General features: G+C 37.1%; 1 protein-coding gene across 2 annotated transcripts in view; it reads left to right on the forward strand.

Annotated features, from left to right (window-relative positions):
* Nucleotides 1-26,485, forward strand: part of Ube4A (Ubiquitination factor E4A) — a 523,714-nt gene that overhangs the window by 37,431 nt on the left and 459,798 nt on the right. For both annotated transcript variants that reach the window (XM_090376475.1, XM_090376476.1), the window contains exon 4: nucleotides 13,959-14,056. In XM_090376475.1, the coding sequence (XP_090232601.1) occupies nucleotides 13,959-14,056 (98 nt within the window). The remainder of the gene's footprint in view (nucleotides 1-13,958; nucleotides 14,057-26,485) is intronic.

Below are 26,485 nucleotides of genomic sequence, written 5' to 3' on the forward strand. Positions count from 1 at the left end.
TTTAGAAACCACTATAGTCACCTTTTATGAAAGCAAAAATCCTTCGCTTTACCCCCAATGGTAGTGACATCTTTTAAGTAAATCCCACACCAGTACATTGTGATCACTGCCACCTAGTGGTTCCTTTATCTGCAAATTCTTAAAGAACGATTAATCATTAATGATAATCAGATCAAGAGTATTGCTCCCTCTCAAACATTCTGCTGTAGAAAACAGTCATCCAATCAATCCACAATAGTCATGCTAGTGTGTGAGCCACAAGTTCCAGTCAATATCTGGGAAGTTAAAATCCCCCCATGTAAGACATTCTGATTTACCGGCCTACTCTTATTTCTCTGTACAATTGTTCATTGTACTCATCAGAGTCAATTGGCTTATAACCCACTCCTACTCTCATTTTTGCTTTCCCAAACTGTCTGAGACCACTGTATAATCTTTAAAAAGGCAAAAACCCTTCCCTTTACCCCCTGAAGGTAGTGAAAAACAGCACTGTTTCCAATACTTTTTGTTCCTTTTACAGATTTCTTTACTTCCATAACTTTTTCTGATACAAAAGTCAGACTTGGTCTGTAGTTACCTGGATAGATCCAGGTAACTACAGACAAAGGGTCTCCTCTACAGATCCTTTGTCTGTAGAGGGGAGAGATTTGCACATTTCCAGTCCTCTGGAACTTTAACTGAGCCAAAGAATATGTTCATTATTATAGATAAGGGTTTAGCTTAACTGCTTCTTTCGTTATCATTGAGTAGATATCACTAATTTCTTGTGTTTCTTTAGTGTAACAATGAGAATTAACAGTTTTCACCTCTTGAAAAGTTTAATCTTGTGTGAATATGGATGCAAAGAACCAGTTCAACCATCTTCCCAGAGTTATCAGTACTGATCTCTCATCTCTCTATAGTGGGCCAGTATGTTGTTCCTCATTATGGATCTCTTTACCCTTTCATAATTTGCCTTAAAGTGTCTCACCCCCTCCCCAAGTAGTCTGAATACAAACAATTTTATACATTGCATATGGAACAAGGGCTAAGGATAATCTGTAGATATCCCAGGTAGCTTTTTTTTTTTATGATTCCACTTTTATCAGTTCTTTGGTTATCCACCTGTTTCCACCTGGTGCCATACCTGTTTATGAAATGGTGTATAGTGTTATCCCCCCCCATACTTCTCCTTCAACCCATGCACGGTACTAAGTACTATAGGTTTTGATACCTTTTTGTGTTTGGGGTTTTCATAAAAAAAATAAATAAATAAAATATTCCATAGGAATTTCAGATATCTCACTGAAATTGAGCTCAGACAATGTCTAAGGCCTATATAATTCTCCTTTAAGAAAATGAAAAATCCATGCCTTCAACTTTAATTGCCATTTCCATGGACTTCTGTAACAAAACATTATATTCACTGTGGACTGGTCGTTCCTTAACACTTCAGAAGTTGCATGACTTTTTGGGATGCCATTAATTATATGGATAACTTGTCATCCAATTATTTGCTCTTGTACATTTTTTTTTTTTAATATATTATTTCATAAGAGGTATTTTTGATCATCTGCTTATAAAAAAATTGCTACTTTTGAGTCATCTGATTCTCAACATATATAGAAAATATGTTAGTATTTTATTTACATTGAACAAGAAATAAAGATGTTGGTTTCTAACAAATTCCAGTTAAGTTATACATTTTGAAGAAACATTTTTCTTGAAAAAATACCAACTGAATTGTTCTTTCAGCTACATAGTGTACAGGTGAATTGAAACCCAAATATGTGCTGCTACCAGTCAGCATCTTTTTACTGTTCAATTTCAAATTCACAGAAACCAACTTTTCTTCTTCCTCTTTTATTCATTCAAGTTCCATATTCTCAAACAATCTCCCTCACACATATTTTCTGAAAATTACAATCTCCAGAAATTCAATTATAGTGTCAACAAGTATCTTCTTTCGTCTTCTCAATTTTCAACCCATGCATGCTACTAAGTACTATAGGTTCTAATACTCTTCCATGTTTTGGGGTTTTCATAAAAAATAATTGAGAATCATGAAATCTGTTTTTAATTTCTTGAAGGAATACAAATGATTCTCAGACATTTTGTGGTATTTTAACACTTCTTCAGTGAATGAATTGTCATCACTATTACACTTCACATACACACAGAGTAATAAAGATAGCAATTCAGTAACTGAAAAAGTTCTGCAAGAAGCATTACGAAATGTCTTGAGAATTATCTGTATTCTTTCCAGAAGTTAAAGACAGATTTCACTGTGCACAGGTTGAAGTGTTTAAATTTTCACTATTTTCTAGAATAATAACTGCATTACACTTTATTACACTAAAAATATAGAAACAGTATTTGTACGTCAAACACCAAACTTAGGACGATGCTAATTTTAAATTATGAAATACTATTATTACAGACCATGTTTAGAAACTGTAAAGATTTAGAAAAAAAAAATTAAATATTGAATGATATTTATACTCTTTCAGTTTAATTTTATTCATCACTAAAGATATAATGATTTTGATTTAGTTGTGATACTTATACATTATTAGTATGATTGGGGAAAAGTCACTAAAAATCTTTTTCCAGTGTCATCTGGTTGTAGCAGAATCATGGTCACTTCATCCAATACTGTCAGTTTTAATATTGTTTTCTCCATCTTCAGAATTATCTAGTGTCAAAAGCATAGGTCCAAGGACAAACAGCCTCACTAAGTGCATCTTGTCCCTCCAAGTTGCTCTTTTCTGTAATTCATGGCAGTGGTTCAGCTCCTATTCAATGTCTGGGCCCAGGGAGTCTGCCCCCAAGTGCATCTGAAATGCCTTTGTTTAGTTCATAATCTGTACATTCATCGATCTGTTCTAACAGTTGTATTTCAGTTCCAGTACTAAAATTCATATGCACTAATTCTTCTACACTTCAACTTGGCAGCCTTTATCTACATATAAATAACTGCATGATTGCAGTTATTTATATGTAGATTCTAGAATTTAAAACATTAGATTCTAGAATTTAAAATGATATCAAAGTAGTAATGACATCCATCTGTTGTTGTTGTGGAAGTTGATAGCTTAAATAAATTAAAGGGAGAACTAGACAAACATTTGGAATGATTGAATGAATTTTTTTTTTTTTTTGGCTGATGCTGTATAAGCTTGCTTTCTTGCATCATATGCTTATGCTAATGCTAACATCAGAAATTTTTTTTTTTTTATGAAAACCCCAAACACAAGAGGTATTAGAACCTATAGTACTTAGTAATATGCTTGGGTTGGAGGTTGAAAAGATAAAAGGATATATTTGCTGATGTGTAATAACTTTATGATTACACAATGAACAAGAACTACTGATCCTCAGCTGACCTCAAATCACATGAGAACTGTGAATTAGGGTTAGATAGAAAGGTGTAATTAATATACTAAGATCTTCATCCCTACAGGTGTAATTACCAACCAATGGAAACAGTTTAAATGTGACGAATGGCCATTGTCATTCATGTGATCATTGAACAGTTAATTCAAAACTTTTTAATAGCAGATATATCTTTGGTAATGACCACATCTAGAATATTACCCTCTTAGTGACATTTCTAATAAGTTGATTGAGAAAGTGGTCATCTACATGATCCAAGATCAACTGCTACTAGATGAATACTTAACAGAATATCTTATCTTCAAGCTGACTATAATAAGGGCAGTAAGACAGGATCTGCTTTCCATGCACCAGCATTGGTGCCTGGAAAGCAAATCACACCATTTTTCTAGAATATGACATAAATTAAAAAAATATATTAAAATAAGAATAAGCTAGCAGAATGGCAAGCCATTTAAGAAGTGAATACAAAGAAAACTAGTACCACTAACTATCGAAACAAGAGGGGATTGGACTAAATTGAGAATAAGAGTGTTGTAGAAGGAATAATTACAAATTTTAGAAGAAAAAATGGTGGCCCATGATAGCACCAAGGCCAAATTATGAGATATCACTATAAAGGAACAATAAACGAACTGTACAATAAAACAAAAAATAAATGGCCCCTATCATATCAGTGGCCACAAGGCAACAGTGGCTACTGATAAGATGGGGACCATTATTACTGCGTTTCAAATGTTAAACAAGTAAATGCATTTGTGCATTGAAAAGGCCTCTGGAGTCAGGAACTCTGTAATTCATCTGTAATGCTACAAAATAACAGACTCGAATCTGTAAAACTTCTTTATTATGATAATATAAAATAAAATAAAATACACGTGTACTGATTGTATAACTATATGTTAAAATATTAAAACAAAATAAAATAAATGTTGTATGACAAGAATAAAATATATAAAATTAAAAGTGATAAAAGTTGTTTAAAATCACTAGAACTACTAATACAGGAGCTTTTGGCAGCAGTGGCAGCCTTCATCAGTTATAGTGGTTGCAGAATGACTGATAATCTATATGTACCAAAGTATATGTGACTGATAATCACATATAGTCAAAACTATATGACTGATAATCTATATGTACCAAACATCTCAGCAAGTCTGCAACATGAACTATGGCATCTGCGCACGGTTCACTTCTCATGCATTGGAACCGGAAAATGGACGGGCCACTCTAAACCACTCTTTGGGCCACTCTTTATCTCTTCAAAGGATAAGGGCTTCAAAGAGTGGATGAATGCGACAGCCCTTATCCCTATTAAGACTGGTGCTCAGATGAACATATTATTAAACACTCCAGCCATTTCCGGTTCCAAAAGCCATGTAATCTTATCCACGATCACGGCTTCTTTAGCAATAATGCCATGCCCAGTTTCCCAGGCATGTTCCGCTAAGCTGAACCTCCGTAATTTGCGTATTAAGGGCTCTATTGTGTTCCCCCAGGCGATCCCGCAGTCTGCGTTTCGTTTCCCCCACAATCAGGAAATGCAGACTGTGGGATCATCTGGGGCCTGCCCACTTTCCGGTTCCAATGCATGAGAAGTGAACTGTGCGCAGACGCCATAGTTCATGTCGCAGACTTGCTTAGACGTGTGGTACATATCGATTGTCGGTCATCCTGCAACCACTATAGCTGATGAAGGCAGCCGCTGCTACTGAAAGCTCTTGTATTAGTGGTTCTAGTGATTTTAAACAACTTTTATTGCTTTTAATTTTATATATTTCATTGAATTTTATTCTTGTTATACATTTATTTTATTTTGTTTTAATATTTTAACATATAGTTATAAAATCAGTATGTGTGTATTTTATTTTATTATAATAAAGATGTTTTACAGATTCGAGTTAATCTTCATTCCCCTCACCAATCTTGTTGCCCTTCTCTGTACACATTCAAGCAAATCTACGTCCTTCCTAAAATGAGGCCTCCAGACCTGTACGCAGTACTCAAGGCGTGGCCTGACCATTGCCTTATACAGAGGGACAATCACCTCCTTTTCCCTGCTAGCAAAATTCCTATATATCATTGACAAAACCCCATGACTTGCCCTGACAGCCTGTATGTATTGCTCAGAAAACTTCATATCTGACTGCACAATTACTCCCAGGTCTTTTTCATTTTCTACCACCTTAAGTGTAGTACCACACAGTTGGTATGTTTCTATGGGGTTACTTCTACCCATATGCAGTACTTTGCATTTGTCAAGGTTAAACTTCAGTTGCCACTTCTTAGCCTATCTGCCCAAATTATCTAGATCCTGTTGCAGTAGCACACTGCCATTACTGTCATTAACACCTCTGCCAACCTTTGTATCATCTGCAAACTTCAACACTAAGCCTGATATACCTTCATCAATATCATTGATAAATATACAAAACAACAGAGGATCCAACACTGAACCCTGTGGGATTCCGCTAATAACATTAGTCCACGAAGAGCAGCACCCATTAATTACTACCCCCTGTCTTCTCCCACTCAACCATCCTTTTATCCATTGTAGCAACTTACCCTTAATACCATTCTGCTTCAATTTATACAATAGCCTTCTATGCGCAACAGTGTCAAAAGCTTTCCTGAAATCCGAATATATGATATCAAAATTATTTTTTGCATCCAGTTCCTTTGTAACCACATCATAATATCCTATCAAATTTGTCAGACAAGACTTTTTCTTAACAAACCCATGCTGTGTCTGAATTATTGCTGCAGTCTTGTCTAGATGATCCTGCAATGCATCTTTAACCAATGACGCCATTATTTTACCTGAAACAGAAGTTAAACTAACTGGTCTGTAATTACTCATGTCACCTTTCGACCCCCCCTTTGTGAATTGGGGATACATTTGCACATCTCCAGTCTGTGGGGACCTCCCCTGAGTCCAAGAATGCTCTCATAATTATGGCTAAGGGTTTGCTTAGTTGCTTTGCCACCTCCTTTAATTTAACTGGATAGATCCCATCCACCCCAGGTGCCTTTCTTATGTTTAACTTCATCAATTTCTCCTCCACTTTGCTCTCAGTTATTACAAAATTATTAAGCACCCTGCTACAATTTGATAACCTTCTGGCATTTTCAAACCTTAATAACTCTGGTCTTGGCGCATTATAGCCTTAGTTGCTAATGCGCCAATAAAATCCAAATCAAATCAAATCAAAACCTTAATAACTGCTCATGTGTGAATGTAGATGCAAAATACTCATTCAGTTTGTTTGCTATCTGAGCAGGATCATCAACAGTCAAACCATCGGTATCAAGTGGACCAATCAGATTTATCCCCTTCCTTTTAGAGTTTATATAAGTAAAGAAATCCTTGCTGTTTTTCTTAGCATCTTTTGCCAAAGATTTCTCGTAATCTGCCTTTGCCTGCCTAACCTCCTTTGTGACCTGATTACAGACTAGCTTATATCTGCCATAGGCTTCTGAGTCGCTTGATAATTTATATGCATCCCATGCATTTTCCTTCTCTGTCACGAGTCTCATTAGTTCATTTAATAACCATTTAAGCCTAAACCTTGAACAATATTTCTTAATAGGTATGAAACTTTTAGTAACATCCATGATTAATTCCTCGAATGCTTCCCACTTAGAATTTACTGTTGGTAACATCATCAGTTGATCCCACTGTACAGAATTTAAAAAATTCTGGTTCCTTTATGGAACCAAAAACCCTTTCCTTTACCACTGATAGTAATTATGTGTTTAAGTAAATCCCACATCAGTACACTGTGATCACTGCCACCTAGTGGTTCCTTTATCTGCCAATTCTTAATACATGAATGATCACTGCTGATAGCCAGATCAAGAGTATTACCCGGTCTGGTTACCTCTCGAACATGCTGTTTCAGAAAACAATCATCCAATAAATCCACCAAAGTCTTACTAGTGAGTGACCAACCCAAAAGTTCCAATCAATATCTGGGAAGTTAAAATCCCCGATTATAAGACATTCTGATTTACTAGCCCACTCTATTTCTCTGTACAATTGTTCATTGTACTCATTCGAGTCATTAGGCCTATAACACACTCCTACTCTTATTTTTGCTTTCGCAGTGCTTATGTCACACCAAACTGACTCAACAGTGCACTGTTCATCTATATTATCTATGTATTCATCTATTCATCAATGTATTATTGAGCAGAGGCAAAGCAGAGGCAACGTCTGAGGTTTGCCCATTGGTGCAAACTGCTGGGTTTAGTTCTGTATGGCTTTATAGTGAAGTTACCATTTCAAGACAGTCGGCTAAAACAAGCTACTATGATATACCAGAGAAAAGTAGTGGCTATCTGGATCGGTAAGTTACATAAAAATTTGATGTATGCCAGGAGGTGTAAAGAAACAAGTTCCAGGCGTTTAAGTGAATGTTTGGAATTAGTGCATTGGACATGGGTATTCAGAACAGTGATGGCCAAAGCTACCCGGATCTCGAGTGAATATAGAGAAAAGCAAGTGAACAAATATAATAGATTAAGAGAAGAAGCAGGGGGGGGAAGTAATGTAATCACTGGATGTGAGTTCATTCATAACCTGAGTGATAAGGAGTTAACAAACGAATAGATATAATTATTAAATTTAGGCCCCAATTTCAGTTTAATCCCTTGTAGGCTCCCCATAGCAGATATTGCAATGGGTATAGAGAGAGCTGTGGCCAATTGGCCTGAGGTCTCAGCTAATTAGGACATTGTGCGCATTAGGTTCAGCATGCAAAGCCTCTTCCAATTTAACAGTTGCACAGAGAAAAGCATTAAGAGAATTAAAACAAGATGATAATATTGTAATACTACATGTGGACAAGGGTAGATCTATGGTAGTGCTGAACAAAGACAACCATCAGGAAAAGACCCTTAGTCTACTGAATGATAGGTCTACATATAACATCATTCGTAGGAATCCCCTGAACAGACTAGAACAACGAGTTAATAAGTTGGTCCAGAGTTGGCTTAAGGCAGGAAAAATATCTGAGAAGGTTTCCCGGAGGTTGCATGCATTGGGCTATCACTTATCTAGATTTTATGGTCTGCCTAAAGTGCACAAGGCTGGGGTATCTCTCAGACCCATTGTGTTGTTTATAGGCAGTCCGATGCATGCACTATCCAGCTTTCTGGCCGAACTTGTATCCCCCGTAGTAGGGCACTCGGATACTATTAAAAACAGCAGGGAATTTGTACAGTTCGTCCATGCTCAAGAGGTAGAAGAGGGGGAGATTATGGCATCCTTTGATGTCATATCTTTGTTTACATGTATACCTGTCGAACATGGCTTGGATTGTGTGCAGAATGCTTTGAATAGAGATGATACTTTGAAAGATTGTTAAGGGGAAGTCTTGCCTGACCAACTTGATTGGATACTATGATGCAGTCACAAAAGAACTGGATGCAGGGAATAACTTTGATATTATATACTTGGATCTTAGAAAGGCTTTTGATACTGTTGCACATGGAAGACTGCTACACAAATTGGAGCAGTGTGACATTGGAGGCAAATTGCTGCTATGGATAAAGGGGTGGTTGAGGGGGAGAAGACAGAGAGTGGTAATCAATGGACACTGCTCATCGTGGACTAATGTTATTAGTGGAGTCCCTCAGGGCTCAGTGTTGGGTCCATTATTGTTTTCGGTATTTATAAATGATATTGATGATGGTATATCAAGCTTAATGTCCAAGTTTGCAGATGATACAAAGGTTGGCAGGGTTGTCAAGGACACTACTGACACTATGCTGCTGCTGCAACAGGATCTGGAAAGGTTGAGCAGATGGGCTTCGAGGTTGCAAATGAAGTTTAACATTGACAAATGTAAAGTACTACACATGGGAAAAAGCAACCCCAGAGCAATGTATCAACTCTGTGGTACTACACTGACAGTGGTAGAGAATGAAAGGGACTTGGGGGTGATTGTGCAGGCAGATATGAAGTTCTCTGAGCAGTGCAGACGGGCTGCAAAAGTAGCTCATGGAGTATTGTCAATGATATACAGGAATTTTTCCAGCAGGGATAAGGAGGTGATTATTCCATTGTATAAGGCAATGGTCAGGCCACACCTAGAGTACTGTATACAGGTCTGGAGGCCTCATTTCAAGAAGGATGTAGAGCTGCTGGAACGAGTACAGAGAAGGGCAACAAGATTAGTGAATGGAACAAAGGGGTGCTCTTACGAAGAAAGGCTTAAGTTTTGCAAATTACAGTGTCTGGAGACTAGGCACCAGCGAGGTGATCTGATAGAGGTGTATAAAGCCTTGAATGGTTTAAGCATGCTCAATGCTGATGGGATTCTTCCTCTAGCTCAGAAAAATCACCTGAGAGGGCATAAATTCAAATTGAGGAAAGACAGATGTAGGATAGACGTGCGGAAATTTGCCTTTAGCCAGCGGGTGGTTGGTTGGTGGAACAGACTGCCATCCCTTGTGCTGGAGGTTGATAGCCTAAATAAGTTTAAGGCTCAGCTGGACAGGTATTTTGAACGAAGAGAGGGGTGAAGTGGAAGTGGGTTTTTTTTTTTTGGCTGATGCTGCATAAGCTTACTTTCTTGCATCAAATGCCTCTACTAATGCTAATGCTAAGATAGGACACCCCTAAGTGGTGAAGATATTTGTGAAGGTGTTGGCTTATGTTTATGTAGTACCACTATGTTATTCCAAAAGGTTACGTACCAGCAGGTTCGGGGAGTGGCCACGGGTTCACCTATTAGTGCAATTATAGCCAACTTAGCCATGGAAGAGATACGTGCATGGAAGAGATACATTGATGACATGTTCACAGTGATACAAAGAGGACACGAAATAGAAATACTCGAGTGGTTGAACGGGGGGGCCCTTCCATTCCTAGACATGTGTATATAGAGAAGGCCAACACTTGAAAACTAAGGTTTACAGAAAACCTATGTGTTGGGGCCAATACACATACTTCAAAACAGCTCAGGCCAGTTGCCACAAAAGAAGTATGGTTAAGGCCTTATTGGAAAGGTGGGGTCGCACTGCTCCTCATCTGAAGAGAGAGGCGAGGAGATTAAACGTGTTACAGCAGACCTAGTAATGTGCGGTTACCTCCAGAGCATCATTGAGAGGTGTTTAAGAGGTATGAACAACAATCGCAGGGATGCTTTTACACCTGTTTCCACTGCATACATCCCCTTCTATCTAGGCATTTCGGAACCCATTTCCCATATCTTACGTTCGTGCAAGATACACTGTGTGCAGCTGCCATGTCAGAGGCTGCACACAGTAGCATTGCAACTAAAGATCCTATTGCGGGTAATGACAATAGTGGGGTCATATATGAAATTGAGTGTCCTGATTGTGGGGGAAATGAAATGCAGACTGCGGGAACACAATAGAGCCCTTAAGACTGCAAATTACGGAGGTTCTGCTGTAGCGGAACATGCCTGGGAAACGGCATGGCATTACTGCTAAAGAAGCCATGATCGTGGATAAGGCACATAGCTTTTGAACCGGAAATGGCTGGATAGTTTAAGAATATGTTCGTTCGAGTGCTACAGTCTTAATAGGGATAAGGGCTGTCACATTCATCCACTCTTTGAAAAGGCGCCTCCGTAGCCAAGTGGGAAGGAGCAGCAGTGCGTAGCACACGCTTCTTGATTAGACCGGGGTTCGAGCCCGTCACCACCAAATACGGAGGATGCGGAAAGGTCAGGGAATGACCACCGCATATCCCCGGAGCAATATGGCCTTAGTTGCTAATGCTCCTAAAAACCAAAACAACAACAACAACCACTCTTTGAAGCTCTCTTATCCTACAAAGAGACGAATGGTTTAGAGTGGCCCGTCCATTTTCCGGTTCCAATGCATGAGAAGTGAACCATGCGCAGACGCCATAGTTAATGTTGCAGACTTGCTGAGATGTTTGGTACATATAGATTGTCAGTCATCCTGCAACCACTATAGCTGATGAAGGCAGCTGCTGCTGCCGAAAGCTCCTGTATTAGTGGTTCTAGTGATTTTAAACAACTTTTATCTCTTTTAATTTTATATATTTTATTGAATTTTATTCTTGTTATACAACATTTATTTTATTTTGTTTTAATATTTTAACATATAGTTATACAATCAGTACGCATGTATTTTATTTTATTAAAGACATTTTATAGATAATAAAGACGTTTTACAGATTCGAGTCAGTGTTATTTAGTAGCATTACAGATGAAATGCATTAGTGAACTGACTGAATAAACTAGTCAGTGCATCTATGGCAATAGATTTGAATAATGGTGGCCATTAAGGTAGTGAGAAATTAAAGTATAGTAGCTAAGAGCACCTACAAAACAATGCTAAAACAAGGCCGTGTTCCCCTAATGGAGAAAAAAAAGTCGAAAAAGAATTTTAGTACAGTCCATTCCGGTTATTTGGGACACATCGGGATTAGTGTATTTTGGCCCCAATTAAGCGGCTGCCCCAATTATCCATAGTTTCACGTAAATAGTTAAAAATACAATGTACCCCCCCCTTTTACAATTGGTTCACTGTACAATCAAATCACGTTACGATGAACTCAACATAGTAAAGTACCGTTCACTATACGATGTGCAGTAAGCGCCGGTCATTGTGATCACGTTTGTGAATTGAATTTTAATTCTATTAAACAGCAATTCTAATTAGCAAAAATATGAGGAATATTATCCACAGGCTATAAAAGCAAAGATATATTAAGCACAAATTTACCCTTTATTACCTTACCAATTAAAAAATTAAATGATACGTGGAAATCAGAAGAATATACATGATAATCGGAATAATTAATATGTACTGTAATATTTTTGGAAAATTAAATGCACTAGGCATAATCCTTATGGGTTTTGATAATTAACTATATAATATCGGTGTAAATACACCATAGTTAACCCATAAATTAGAGCTACGTTTGTAGCGTAGAAGGCATCGTTTTAATTGTATCTCATAATGTGGTTGCCTTCACAACAAAATAGCTACTATTGAATTACTTCAAATAAATAACGCTTCTCTAGTAGAGAAGACTACTGTTATTTATTTTCAGCGGTACCACCACCCAGACGATCGTTTCGAAGCTCTTTGGCTTCGTCATCAGTGGGCGGGTAGGTACCCAGGTAATACAACATGCCATCTCAGTTGCGAAGTTATATCCACATTATGAGAGATGCCAAAAGGTTGTGGTGGTAATGTATTTGGAAAATTAAATGCACTAGGCATAATCCTTATGGATTTTGATAATTAACTATATAATATTGGTGTAAATACACCATAGTTAACTCATATTATTTGAAGTAATTCAATAGTAGCTATCTTGTTGTGAAGGCAACCACATTATGAGATACAATTAAAACGATGCCTTCTACGCTACAAACGTAGCTCTAATTTATGGGTTAACTATGGTATTATATAGTACTTTATATAGGTATTATATTATATGGTATTATATAGTATTATATATTTACACCGGTATTATATAGTACTGTAATATGTACATATGAGCTAGTTGACATTTCTGTTCACTGACATTTGTGGGTGGGGGTTAAAATTTAAAACAGTAAAAAGATAAGCAATCAATAACAAAGAACACAGAACACACAAATTGCAAGTAACACAATATGTGCAAGTGAGAACGGAGTAACAAGTTACAAAGCTTTAAAAATAGGAATGAAGAGAAGATCTGAAAATTAATTTTTTTATATGATTGAAGATTTCATGGAAGTGTAAACACATTTCACCATAAATATAACCCACAGAATTCCAGCTGTCGGTATTATTGCAAATTCAATAAGATCGGGTTTACTGTTCATTTATGATAGATTTCACTAACAGAAAAGCCCAATAAACAGGTGACTGTTAATTGTTTTTATTGTTGTGACCTCCAGAATTTCGACTGAACCATGTGGTACCGTCGGGGACAATTGTAGGGTAATCTCCAGTGCTGCGGTCTCCCGCCCTGATTAAACTGCATGCTGTCCCAATTAAGCGAAGTAAACCCTGGCTATTTTCTAGATTGGTTTCTGTTTTTTAAGATTTGCCCAAAATAAACGGCTGCCCAGATTAACCGGTGGCCCAAATAACCGGAATTCACTGTATTTGATTACCGTTGCATATATATAAGTAATATACTCAATCCCCTCCACTTTTTAGGGGTGTGGCATTGCTTTGTTGTGGCAAATCCAGGCTATTCTTGAAAGCCTCGATTTGCCAAGACATATTGAGGCTGTATTTTGTTTGCTTCTGATGTTCACATTCAACGTTTCTGTGTAATATCCTTCCATGAGAAGAGGTAGAACAGCAATGCAACATATGAAACAAACAGATATGCAAGTGCAACTAATGGGTACACTTATAGATGTAGGTGTTATGGGACAGGTACCCATAACTGGTTGTGTATAACTGGTATAACTGTACATAACTGGTTGTGTATACCATATTTTTGCAAGTACTTTTGAAGGCACTTGAAGGGACACTATACCAAAATCTTCTAGATTTGCAATAAAATGCAGTGTAATTACAGTATTCAGAAGAATGTAGTTAATTTTAATTGAAAAATATTTTCTTTTATACAGAATCCTCTGGGTTGAGGGAATCAAGTTTATGTGTTTATCTTGAGGATATGAAAACAGTTGCCAAAGAAAGCTTGTTGAACATTGAAATTTTGCAGCAGGTGAGAGGTTAATATGATATAATAAATTTTATTATGAGATATTCAAAAAAATCAAAACATTTTTGCATTCTAAACTGTACAACATATAAATGTACTAAATATTTAGTATAATAAAAATAAATTTTAACCTGGATGTGTAAGTGTAGTTCATGTGTACACATTTTCATATGTACATTTATGTGTACACATTTTCATATATACTTTCATGTGTACACATGCATAATGATTTAAGCTGACTATAAACAGTTACTTCATGTGACTAAATTAGATAGGGACTGATGATTTGAGGTGGTGGGTTGGTCATAAAGCCACAGAGATCCAACGCTGTGGATCTCTGTGGCTTTATGTTTGCCTCTCTATTTATGTCATTATAAACTGGAAGATTACCCAAATTTCATAAACCTGTTGGAGCTTGTATTTCCATTACCTGTTGGTTTTGTTATATAGATAGAGAATTTTGTAGACAAAAGACACCGAATTATGTTTTTCATTCTCCTGCATGCAGCTAAGCATGTTTATAAATTAAATTTTGGAATAAGGTGATGGTGCTTCTGAAATTAATTTTATTTTGTTTTTGTGAATTCCAAATGGGATAAAAAAAATTCAAAATATCAATTATTTAAAAAATTAATTTTAGATAATTGATAGCTGAGCATATTTTTCAGTCTGTTTAGTCTAGCTTTTAAATAGTCCTTTTTGATTGTTCTTTTGAGGAGAGAAATACTTTTATAGGATGTAAATTTATTTGGTAACCGTTAATACTTTTTTTATGTCTGTGTGTTTTATTTCATTGCTGCCATGTTATTTGATAATGAGATAGTGAAAAGCATGTAGTCTTGTTTTCTAGTATTTCAACATTTTAATTTGCCAGGTTGTTAAATTTTATTTCTTTCATTTACACTTATTATTTTATAATATTTTACACTCAACTGCTAACAAATTGTCAGATAAAGATTTATAAAATAGAGATTTTATTACCAATATTTAAAAGTAGAAATTCAGTAAACATTTTGTTTTCAATTTAGAAATTGGTATCTCATTAACCTAGTTGGCTTTCATCTGTCCCAAGTCAGGATATGATCTTTGCTAAGAACACAGGAAGTGTTCTTAGCATTCTACTATATGTTGCAAATAAGCCCTCCAAAGTATTCAAGAAAAATAAGTTGCAGATATAACCTCCATGTATTCTAGTTTTCATTGTTCAGTGTAATCTACATTATTCAAATTCTTGGAGTTTTTGGTTACTGTTACCTATTTAGTTTACTTTTTATTATGATGATACCTGTGAACTTCACATTGTTGTTAACCTCCTTTTGCCATTTTCTTCTTCTGGGCTTTCCTCCTGATCTTTTACCTTCCATTTCTGGTATTCTCTTTTTGCATCTGTCATCTTTCATTCTCTTTACATGCTCAAACTATCTTAGTCTGTTCCTCCAAATTTTTTCTCAATCGTTCTTCTCCTACTTTCTCTTTCATTGGCTGTGTTCCTTATTCTGTATCTCCTAGGCTTTCCACAAATGCTCTCTCAGGAACTTTATTTCTATTGCTTGCATTCCACTGATATCCTTCTTAAGCATTACTCACAAATTTTGATCCTTAGCAGAAAGAAAAACACCTTTGGAATAAGAAAGTGAAAAAAGGCAGCAAAGAACAGGAGTAAGTTCTGGAGCACAGGTTTTGAGAACAAATACCATCAGAGTCTGGCACTTTCTTGGCATCAAGACTGCTCAAAGTTCTTCTGACATCCTTTTGAGGGAAGAGGAAGACCATAGGATGAAGTGTACTGGGAATGGTAGGAGGTGGTTTGTGAAGATCATCAATACACAAGTTAAAAGAAAAGTAAAATGCTAGCAGGTCAGCTTTATCTTTGGCTGAAGTGGCAAAGAACCATATGGTTTTGACAGAGGTGGAAATAGAGTTGGGCAATAGTTACTGGTCTCTTGCTTTGGCAGGAGACCAGAATGCTTGACTACCATTTGGACAAGAAGCGAGTTTTCTACTCTTAACCTGTTTGAAATCTAGTTTTGACTGCTTAATAACTGCTTTACAATTGTTGTGAGCTTTGGTGTAGGTAGATAATTATCCTGGAGATTTGAATACAAGCCAATTGGGTTATGCAACTTTCTTATCTTGATCAGCCTTAGCACATTTATTGAATAACTAAGGTTTGATAAAGGACGAGATTTTGAGGTGGAGCGTGGAATAAAGGATTCCATCCCTACAAGAACAATTTCACTGACACATTTTGAACAGATGTTGACATCAAAAGATTTGAAACAGTAATCCAACCAAGGAAATGAAGGAAAAAAAATGAGGTTGAGATTGACCACAAGAGAAATGATCCATTGGAGAAGAGACCATTGTGAAGTTGTGATCTGCGGTGCCTAGAGGACTACTAACCTCAAAAGTGTACTTAGTAGGGTTGTTTGTGAGAAAAAGATCAAGCATGTTGGCTGCGTGGTGAGGATTGTCAGGTATTCTGGTAGGTAAATGAAAAATATGTGTGAGGTCATTAATAAGTGCAAAAGCTTCAGCATTTTGACCAACTAGGTCTGTGTTACTAGAAAACGGAAGCTAGCTGGAGTTGTGAACATCAAACTCTCCAAGGAAAATTTCCTCATTGTTAGGAAAGTTGGACTGGAGAAGGGCAGCTTTCAAAGAGTGGAAATAAAAGAGTTCCAAGTGATTAGTAGAGTTGGGAGAATGATAGAGGAAACAGATGAATTTGAGAGAATCGGTTTGAGAGATTTTAAGCCATAGAAGATTGAAAAGAGGAAATTCCAAATTACTAAGTCTCTAAGTCTCAGGGAATATCAGGGTGGACATATGCACAAGTACCATCTTTGAAGTGAAAGAAATTTCATGGTGAATAATAGGACAACTGATATGAGCAGTGGTTGAATCAACTGATAACTGAAATTCTGTCTGAAAATATATGTGGGATTTGGCAGACTGTAAGTGGAAATGGACATCATTGAGATTGGAACTGAGACCATGTATATTTGTAAAATGCAGAAGGAAGTGTTTGGGAGGTTTATATCTTTTTACAGATAAGTTTGTTCTATTAGTTTCACTGTTCGTGATGTATTCAGTAGTAAAAAATGTGGGGCAGACATGTTTTATGAAGTAATGAAATTTTTAGATGTGGCACACACACGTCAAGAATATACTCAGCTCCTTGACATAATGTAGCCTTGACAATGCTTCTGCATGATAGAGGGAGTTCATGCAGTATGCATGAACTCCCTCTAGTCACTACCTGGCACAGTAGAAGCAACAAGATTATACACTAGCTGATCTGGAAGCCTCCTAAGGAGTTACCAATAGGTTCAGTTTGGTGAACTATGGCTGGCCTGTGAACACCGTTTTAGAGCTGTATCCTTGAAATGTAACGGAGGTTGGTTCTCACCCTGGTGTCCATCATAATCTCAAAAAACATCAATCATACTGCATGGTGGAAAAGTTGAGGTGGTCCAAGGCTTTACTCTGGAGAATGAACACGGGTTCCACTTCAAGCCTCCAATAAGAAGTGGTGATATTTTACTGGTTGAATACATGATATTTGCCAATGTCATGTATTTTATCTGTTAATTCTACCATGATATCATTTTTATTTCTTTATATTTCTTTTATATCATTTTATTTCAAATGATGCAGTTTATGTTAACTGCATCATTTGTTTTGGTATTTGATAACACATTCTTTATGCATATCTGAAGATTCTATATGCTGTATTTTGAATTTTAAAATATCTTCTGTAAGGTGCTTAAGGTATTTTTAACTTTCATTAGTACTGCAGTTTTGCTAAGTGCTTTTAGCTTACTGTGTTTAAGACAAAATAGTAAACTGTGTATATGTACTTTACTTTTTTTGCATCTTTGTCTCATTCATTTATTAATTACTTGAAACATACCAATTTACTTATGGTAGTTTTATTTTTATCAATGTTACGATTTAAAACCTTATTTTTATTACATTTAACATTTTCCTCACTTTTAGTTATTTGGAATATAGCATAAATACATTGCTTAGACATATGATACAAGTCAGTGGTGAACAGGGTGGAATCAGAATGGAAACCATTCAAAGACTGTATAGTAGGACTGACAGAGCAGGTTTGTGGAAGAACAAGAAATAGGAGGAGATGGAAAGAAACCCCATGGTGGAATGATAGGACGAGAGAGGCTGTGAAAATCAAGAATAATGCATTCAGGACATTTCAGAACAGAAATGACGAGAATAAAGAGAGATATGAAACTATGAAGAGAGAGACCAAGAGGATAGTTAATGAGGAAAGAAGACTGTGGTTGGAAGAATGGAGTGAACCTCTACGACAAGATATCGACAGTAATAAAAAGACGCTGTATGGTATGTTGAGGAAAAGGAGAAGAGATGGTGAACAGAGCAAATACTTGATGGATGAGAATGAGAATCTAATAACCAAGGACGAAGAGATAAGAGGAACATGGAAGAAGTATTTTGAATATCTACAGGACAGCCAACAAAAGGGACAAAGGCAGGTTGATCATAAAAGAGGGGATGAAAGCGAAGATATGGAGAGAGAGAGCAGACAGACTTGACTTGGAATGATGTAGTGCAGACATGGAAATACATCAACATAGGTAAATCTACTGGTATGGATGAGATAAATGGAGAAATGCTGAAGGATACAGGTTATGCAGGGATAGCATGGACATACAGACTGTTCCGTAAGATCTGGGATGAGAGATAGGTGCCGAAGGACTGGAAAGAAGATTTGATCATCCCATTGTTCAAGAAGGGGAAGAGGAAAAAATGTTCCAATTATAGCGGCATCGCACTGACATCACATGTGAGTAAGCTGTACGAGAGAGTGTTAGAGTAGAAGATAAGAGGAACGATTGAAAATAGGATGGCCGAGGAACAGTACGGCTTTAGGCCTGGCAGATCGATGGTGGATCTAATTTTCTGCATCAGGCAACTGATGGAAAAGTGTTATGAACACAATAAAGAATTATGGACGGCATTTTTGGATATAAAGAAAACGTTTGATGCCGTAAAGAGAGAGAAAGTGTGGGAGGTTTTGAGAAACTTGGGGATAGAGGAACATCTTGTGGAGAGAATTGAAAATATGTGCACCAATACAGTGAGAAAAGTAAGAACAGTGGTGGGGTTAATAGAGAGCTTCGAAATAACATCAGGTTTGAGGCAAGGAGGTGTCCTGTCACCACTACTGTTTATAGCTGTCATGAATGATGTGCAATGTAGAGTGGTGGAACAACTTGGACAGGACCAGATGAAAGTCATGCTCTTCACAGATGACCTCTGCATATGGGGAGAGAGAGAGCAGGGAACAAGTGCAATGGCAAGTTGATATATGGCCTAGTATGGCCAATGAATTTGGATTGGTTTTCAGTCAGGAGAAGAGAAGTCATGGTTCTAAAGAGGAGTGGTGAACTTGACGGATACATTACAATGGAAGGGAAACAGCTAAAAATGGTTAACAACTTCAAGTATCTAGAAAGCACCATTACAAAAACTGGAGTAATAGACAAAGAAATAAGCAGATGGATACAAGCGGGCGGGAATTTCTATAGGCAGACAAGAGATCTTATTTGGAACAGGAACATACCACTGAAGTGTAAGAAGGCTATACATATCAGGCCTGTTATGTACTGATTCTGACTTATGAATCTGAAACTTGGACTATGAGGAAAGAGGATGAAAACAGAAATGAGATTTGCGAGGAGCATAGCCGGAAAGACAAGATGCAACAAAATCAGGAATGATGTGATTAGGCCGGAATTCAGGTTGAAAATCTCCAGAATAGAATTGAAAGGTCCCGTTTGAAATGGTTTAGACATGTCAAGAGGATGAATGAGAGGCATTCGCCAAGAAGAATGTTTGATTTACAACTAAGGGACAAAAGGCCACGGGGGAGACCAAGAATGAGATGGCAGGACATGATAAAGACCGATGTCATTAAGAGAGGAAGAAATTGGAGTGAAATCAGCGACGGACAGGGTAGGGTGGCAAGGCTTCATACGTTGACCCATGGAATAGCGAAACGACATTAGATAATGATGATGATGATGATGAAAACTTCTTTCCATTAAACTTATTATTTTAGCCATATGGGTAAAATAATAATGGGATATGAAAACTTTTTTCCATTAAACTTGTTATTTTAGCCTTTTGGAAAATAGCAGCAGCCATTATCAATCCACTTCAGAATGGAAGCCTCCTCAACAATTCACGTTGAGGGAAGTGGACCATAATCTGCCACGCTGGTCCAGTGCAGGTTGGCCGATTGACCATATTTAGCAGTCGGGGGGAGGGGGGGTTGAACCCTGGTCTACTAAAAGAGTGTGTGTTACTGTACTTCCACTCCTGGCCACTCTGCTGTAGAGGTCTTTATGGGTAGAAAAATTTATAATATATAATGAATAAATCTTCTGTGATCTCTCTCTCTCTCTTTCTCTTTGTTTTAGGTTTTAGGTTTCAGCCAGAATTGATAATAATATTGTGCTGTTTGATAATTGATATTGTACTGTTTTTTACAGTCAGAATTGATAATACTATATTGGTGAATTTATGCTTTAATTTGGAAATGCCTAATTTCTATTTCATTATTAAATTGGTCATTACTATTTTTATTCTCTGATTTACTACCTTAATTTTTGATCTGTGCAAGTTCATTTGGCAATGTAACCTTCAAGCTCATCTGTCCCACATATTGTGCCCCACATTCTGCACGTTACCAAGTAAATTTCATTTTGCATGTGCAAAATAATTTGTCATTATTATCTTCAGTTGTTTGCTTGTTGTTCATATATGGGCAAGGGGAAAGATTTTGTTTCCATTGTCTTTATCGTGTATCGCATTCTCATTAAGTTGATCAGTGGCATTGCATGCTAATAAATCATACGTAGTATTTATTGGGCCTACTCAACTTTCACAGTAATAATAATTCCAAAGCGCAATGCATTCTGTGTTGCCTATATAGCTTGTTATTCTTATTTTTATATTGCATGTATTATCCTTTTAAGTTTACTGCTACCACCCTATCAATGTATGGAAAACTTAATGTAAGGAAATTAGGAAACAAAGCCCTATAGAAATTAAATGGAAGCTTCAAAATCCAGCCTCTAAATTTAGCATTGACATTAATGCTAATGTGTATCACTGGATTAGCATTACATATTTCATTCATTTTGTTTTAAATATTGATCCTTTCAAAGCCCATGATGAGTGGGGATCATATATGTGAATGAATAAAAATACATTTTATTATTATTTTCTTACGATTTTTTATTTGCTTATTTTTTTATTTTCATTTTTGTTTTCATATTTGTTATTTTTAATAATTTTCGTATGCTAAACACAATGTCTGATCAGGTCAACAGCTTATTGAGGTTAGTACGCAGTGGCAGGCTTTATTTTATTTTATATAGATCAGGCTACATTAGAACTAAAAGTTTATAATTTAATAAGTTTGTTTTACATTGATTAGACTCTGTTACAACAGAATATTAAAATGAATGGGTAATGTACAATTACTAAAGCAACGGCATTAGTATTTCATCGGTTATAGTGTAAAGTGGAAACTATCAATACAGTAATTAAAAATGATCAAAACACAAACAAATTTTTGGAGTTAACACTAGGTTTAATAGATTTAATTTTTGGAATTGAAAAAAAAAGTTTAATAGCCAATGAAAGTTCTACATGAATTTATATTTTCAAATAATTCATGCAGAACTTTTTTAGCATGAATTTATTTGAAAGATAATGGAATTAGATCTGAGTCCTAAACAAGTTTAAAATGCTGATTGGAGCAACTTATTTTGAAGAATTTTTATCAGAGAAAACTTTAGTTCACATTAGAGACTTTATATCAGAGTGGACTTTACTTAAATATGAAGTCAAAAAAGTAACAAAGTGAATAATCCTCATGACTTGTGTATTCAACTGGCAGCCACAAGTTACATTTATTGGTTCCATCTGCAAAAAGACATTTAAAAGAAAGGAAAATTCTGGAAAAGCTGTGCTGATTCTTGATGGTGCACTAGGTCATCCAAATGTAGACCAATTGCAAAATGATGATGGAAACATTGTAATGTTTCTTCTGCTAATTGCACACATTTTACTAATATAGCCCTGGATCAAAATGTGATTCTTCCTGTTCATGTAATAGTATAAAGTGAAGATATTACAACCATATTAAAAGGTTAACTTTAAAAGATATTTTAAAGATATTTTATTTTAAAAGATGTTTTCTCTTACCAAAGTCTGGAATTCTGTATTTCAAAGTTTAATACGAGGATGGAGAAATTAGAGCAAAAAATAGATGATTTTGTAAATGATTTAAGTCACTGGAGGTAAAAATTGGGGACAGTGAAGAACTGATATCAGTTATTGAGTTGATGGACCAAATAAGTCAGGAGGAGGTTACAGATTGGATTAAAGGAAAAAAATGACGATCATTTTGAATTTTAGCTTGGAAAAAAAAAACTGTGTTATACAAGATAAAGAAAAGAAAAATAAAGAGGATTAAGAAGGGGCCATTCAAGTGATGATATATAAAGTTATTTTTTATGTTTTAACATGTATTGAATGGACTATAGAAAATGATTTACCAACTCACTAGTTCTTGCTTTTAAATTCGCTCTTCTTCTTCTTCTTCTTCTTTAATGCTGCCGAATGGCGTTTGTGACTTCGTTTTGATATTGTTCTCTGTCTAGCGCTGCGTGTAGAATTTGTGCTGTTGTCATGTGAAGCCAGGTGTTGATGTTATCTAGCCATGCCATTTTCGGTCTGCCTGGGCGTTTCTTGCCTTCGATCTTTCCCTCCAGGATGAGTGGTAGTAGGTGATATTTTTGTTGGTTCCTAGCGATGTGACCTAGGTATTTGCATTTCCTGCTGATGGTGGTTTTGAGCAGGTTCCGTTCCGTGTGCATGTCCTGCATTCTGCGTTGGTTATCTTGGCTGTCCACGGAATTTTCAGCATTCTTCGGTAGAGCCACATTTCGAAGGCCTGGAGCTTTTTTGTAGTGGCTGATGTTAGAGTCCAGGTTTCTACACCGTAGAGCAGTATTGGCCAGATGTAGCATTTCAATGTGCGTAATTTGAGCATGATGTTCAAGCTTCTGTCGGTGAGGAGGGTTCTCCATTTGGTGAATGCCTGCCTGGCTTGTTCAATTCTGCTTTTGATTTCGGCCTCATGGTTCAGCTGGTCATCAATGAGTACTCCGAGATACTTGAAGCGGTGTATTTGCTCTAATTTTTCGTTGTTTAGTTTGATCGTGATTTTGCTTGCAGTCCTGCTGACCTTCATCACCTTTGTTTTCTTTTTGTTGATTCGTAGCCCCCATGCTTGGCTTTCTATGTCCACTTCGTTCAAGATGGTTTGTAAAATCTTGTTCTGAATCCGCTATTAGTACTGTGTCATTGGCATATCTTAAGTTATTGATGTAGTGTCTGTTAACTTTTATGCCGATGTTCTTGTCAGCCAGTGTTTGGTCGAAGATCATTTCCGAATAGATGTTAAAAAGAATGGGAGATAATGGACAGCCTTGCCGGACGCCTTTTTTTATTGGAATTGGGTCTGTCAGATCGTTGTCATAGCGAAGTCGGGCTGTTTGATTCCAGTAGAGAGTTGTAATAAAGTTGATATCATTGTTTTCAAGCCCAAGTTTTCTCAGTCGGTCAATTAGGCGGTCGTGGTCTACTGAATCGAAGGCTTTCTCGTAGTCAATAAAACATATATACACGTCTTTTTGATGTTCATAGCACCTTTGTAGCAATATTTGTAAACAGAAAATTGCTTCTCTGGTGCCTAGTCCCCTGCAGAATCCGAACTGTGTGTTTCCTAGTGCACTTTCGCACTTACATCTTATCCTTTGCTGAATCACCTTGAGGAAGACTTTTAGCACCTGGCTCATTAGACTGATCAGCCTGAAGTCTTCGCATTTCCGGCTGGTAGCCTTTTTTGGTAGGGCCACAAAGATGGATTGGAGCCATTCAGAAGGAATGTCGTTGTTGTTGTAGATTTGATTGAACCATTTCGTTAGTTGTTGGATGTTGCTGTAGTCTAGTTGTTTCAGCAGTTCCACATGAATCTGATCAGGTCCACAGGCCTTGCCTGGCTTTGTTATTCGGATGGCATGTTCCACTTCAGATGTCAATATGTGGAGATTGTCTTCCTGTGTTTGTTGTTGCGTTTCTGCCGGTTTTCTGTTGGTGCCGAACAGATTGTATATATAGCTCTTCCAGGTGTCGAGTTTGGCTTGTTTGCTTAGTATAGGTTGATTGTTGTCCGTATATAAACTTGGGATAGGAGCCGGTTTGTAGATGTTTCCAGCTTCTTTAAGCTTCTTGTGCAGGTTATAGTTGTCATTTTTCTTGATTAGGTCTTCGATTTCTGCACACTGATCTTCCATCCATTTTTCCTTCGCCTTCCGGATTTCCTGTTTGATCTTTTGTTGTATTTCTTTGTATTTTTCCCGGTTGTTGTTGCTTTTGAATATTCTCCGTTCATCCATTAGGTCTAGTATGTGCTGGGTCATCCACCGTTGTTTCTTTTTCGACGCCTGATGTCCTAGCAGGGTTTCTGCTGTTTCATTGATGCACCATTTGAGTGAACGCCCGAATGCTTGCACGTCTGTTGTTACTGCTTCGATCGATCGGATTGTAGTGTTGAGATGAAGCTGTACTTGTCGTCTGTTGGCGGTGTTCTTCAGTTTCTCCAGGTCGATTCTTTTTGTTGTGCTTGTGCGTTTGACTGCTCATAATTTGAGACGTAGTGTTGCTATTACTGGGTTATGGTCTGATGATATGTCAGCTCCGGGGTAAGTTTTTGCCTTGAGGACACTTGACTTATATCTGATGTTGATTAAGATGTAGTCAATTTGGTTCCTGATGATATTGTTGTCAGAGTCTTGTGGTGAGGTCCAGGTGTATAGTCGTCGAGGTGGTAGTTTGAACCAAGTGTTGGCAATGCTAAATTTTTCTTCTTGGCAGAACTGGACGAGTCTGTCGCCTCGTTCATTCCGTGTCCCCAAGCCATGTTCTCCGACTATGTTTTGTAGCTTTCCTTGACCGATTTTGGCATTAAAGTCACCGAGGATGACCGTCATGTCATGTTTCTTCAGCGACTTTAAAGTGTTGCTTAGCTTGTCGTAGAACAATTCAATTTCTTGATCGTCTTTGTCCGCTGTTGGTGCGTAGACCTGGAGCACATTCAGGTTGATCTTGTTGCCTGCTAGCTGTAGTAGTGCGATTCGTTCCGATATTGGGGTGAAACTGGTGACTTTGTTGGCCAGTTGTTTGTGGACAACGAAAGCGACGCCGTACGTCTGCTTGGTGTTCTCTTCTCCTCCGGAACAGAAGACGTGGTGGTCGTTTGATATAAACTTCTTTGTTCCAGGCCATTTGGTTTCACTTAGCCCAAGTATGTTGATGTTAATGCGTTCCATTTCTTGTAAAGCATTGGCTAGTTTTCCTGGTTGTAGTAGGCTTGTAACGTTCCATGTAGCTAGTTTCAGAAAATTCTTCAACGCAAGCTCGGAGATTCTTAGCACCCCTGTCCCATTCAAGGGACGCCGAGACTCGGGGCCGTGGTTTATTTTGCTTGCTATCATTGAAGTTTTCAAGGGAAGGATAATCCAAATAGTTTCCCGTTGCTTTCTTGGATCACAATTTAGTTGAAAAGGTCGTGTGTGGACCTTTTGAAACGGGTTTCGTCTGACGTCTCCACTGAAACCTTTCCGTCATGGAAGGCCCTTCTGGGAGCATATATCTTTCGGTGCTTTAGTAGTTTAACAAATTAAACTACTAAACCTGCCGCAGCCATATAAATGGAGTAGCTCTTATTCAGTGATGAAGCTGCCTCGTGATGTCATAATTTTACGCAATTTATGCCGAATTTCTAGTCACCACTGACCAAGCAGGTGGCACTGCTGTAGTTTTATCTCCTGGAAACATCCAAATGGCTGACTCGGTAAAATTACTGTGACCTTGAAAATACCAATACTGTATAACTCAGCAAAACGTGAGTATTTTTAAATACAATTTGGTATCCTGAAAACTTCTACATCAAAGCTATCATGTAGCACAACTATTCTACTAAGAATTCCCAGTGACTGATTATAGTTCCTTAAAAATTTAATGACCTTGAAATTTCCTATGTCCGAACATAACAATGATAACCATTTTAAAAAGTTCAGTCCGAAAAATAAAACCACGTTTAGGTCTCAAATCTTATCCTATCACTCACCCACACTTATTTTATCTAAAATATAACTTCTTTTTGAGCAACACTCCCGAAAACCTTCTTTATTTATTAATTTTTAAGAGCGCACTAATTTAGCTAGCATACAGCTGGTGCCACCAGCGCCAATTCACTCTGTGAAAGTATTTTACAGAAGAGACTAAGTAGAATAAGAACAA

This window comes from Mastigoproctus giganteus, chromosome 6, assembly GCF_048544385.1.
Source record: "Mastigoproctus giganteus isolate SK-2022 chromosome 6, ASM4854438v1, whole genome shotgun sequence".
NCBI classification, from domain to species: Eukaryota; Metazoa; Arthropoda; class Arachnida; order Uropygi; family Thelyphonidae; genus Mastigoproctus; species Mastigoproctus giganteus.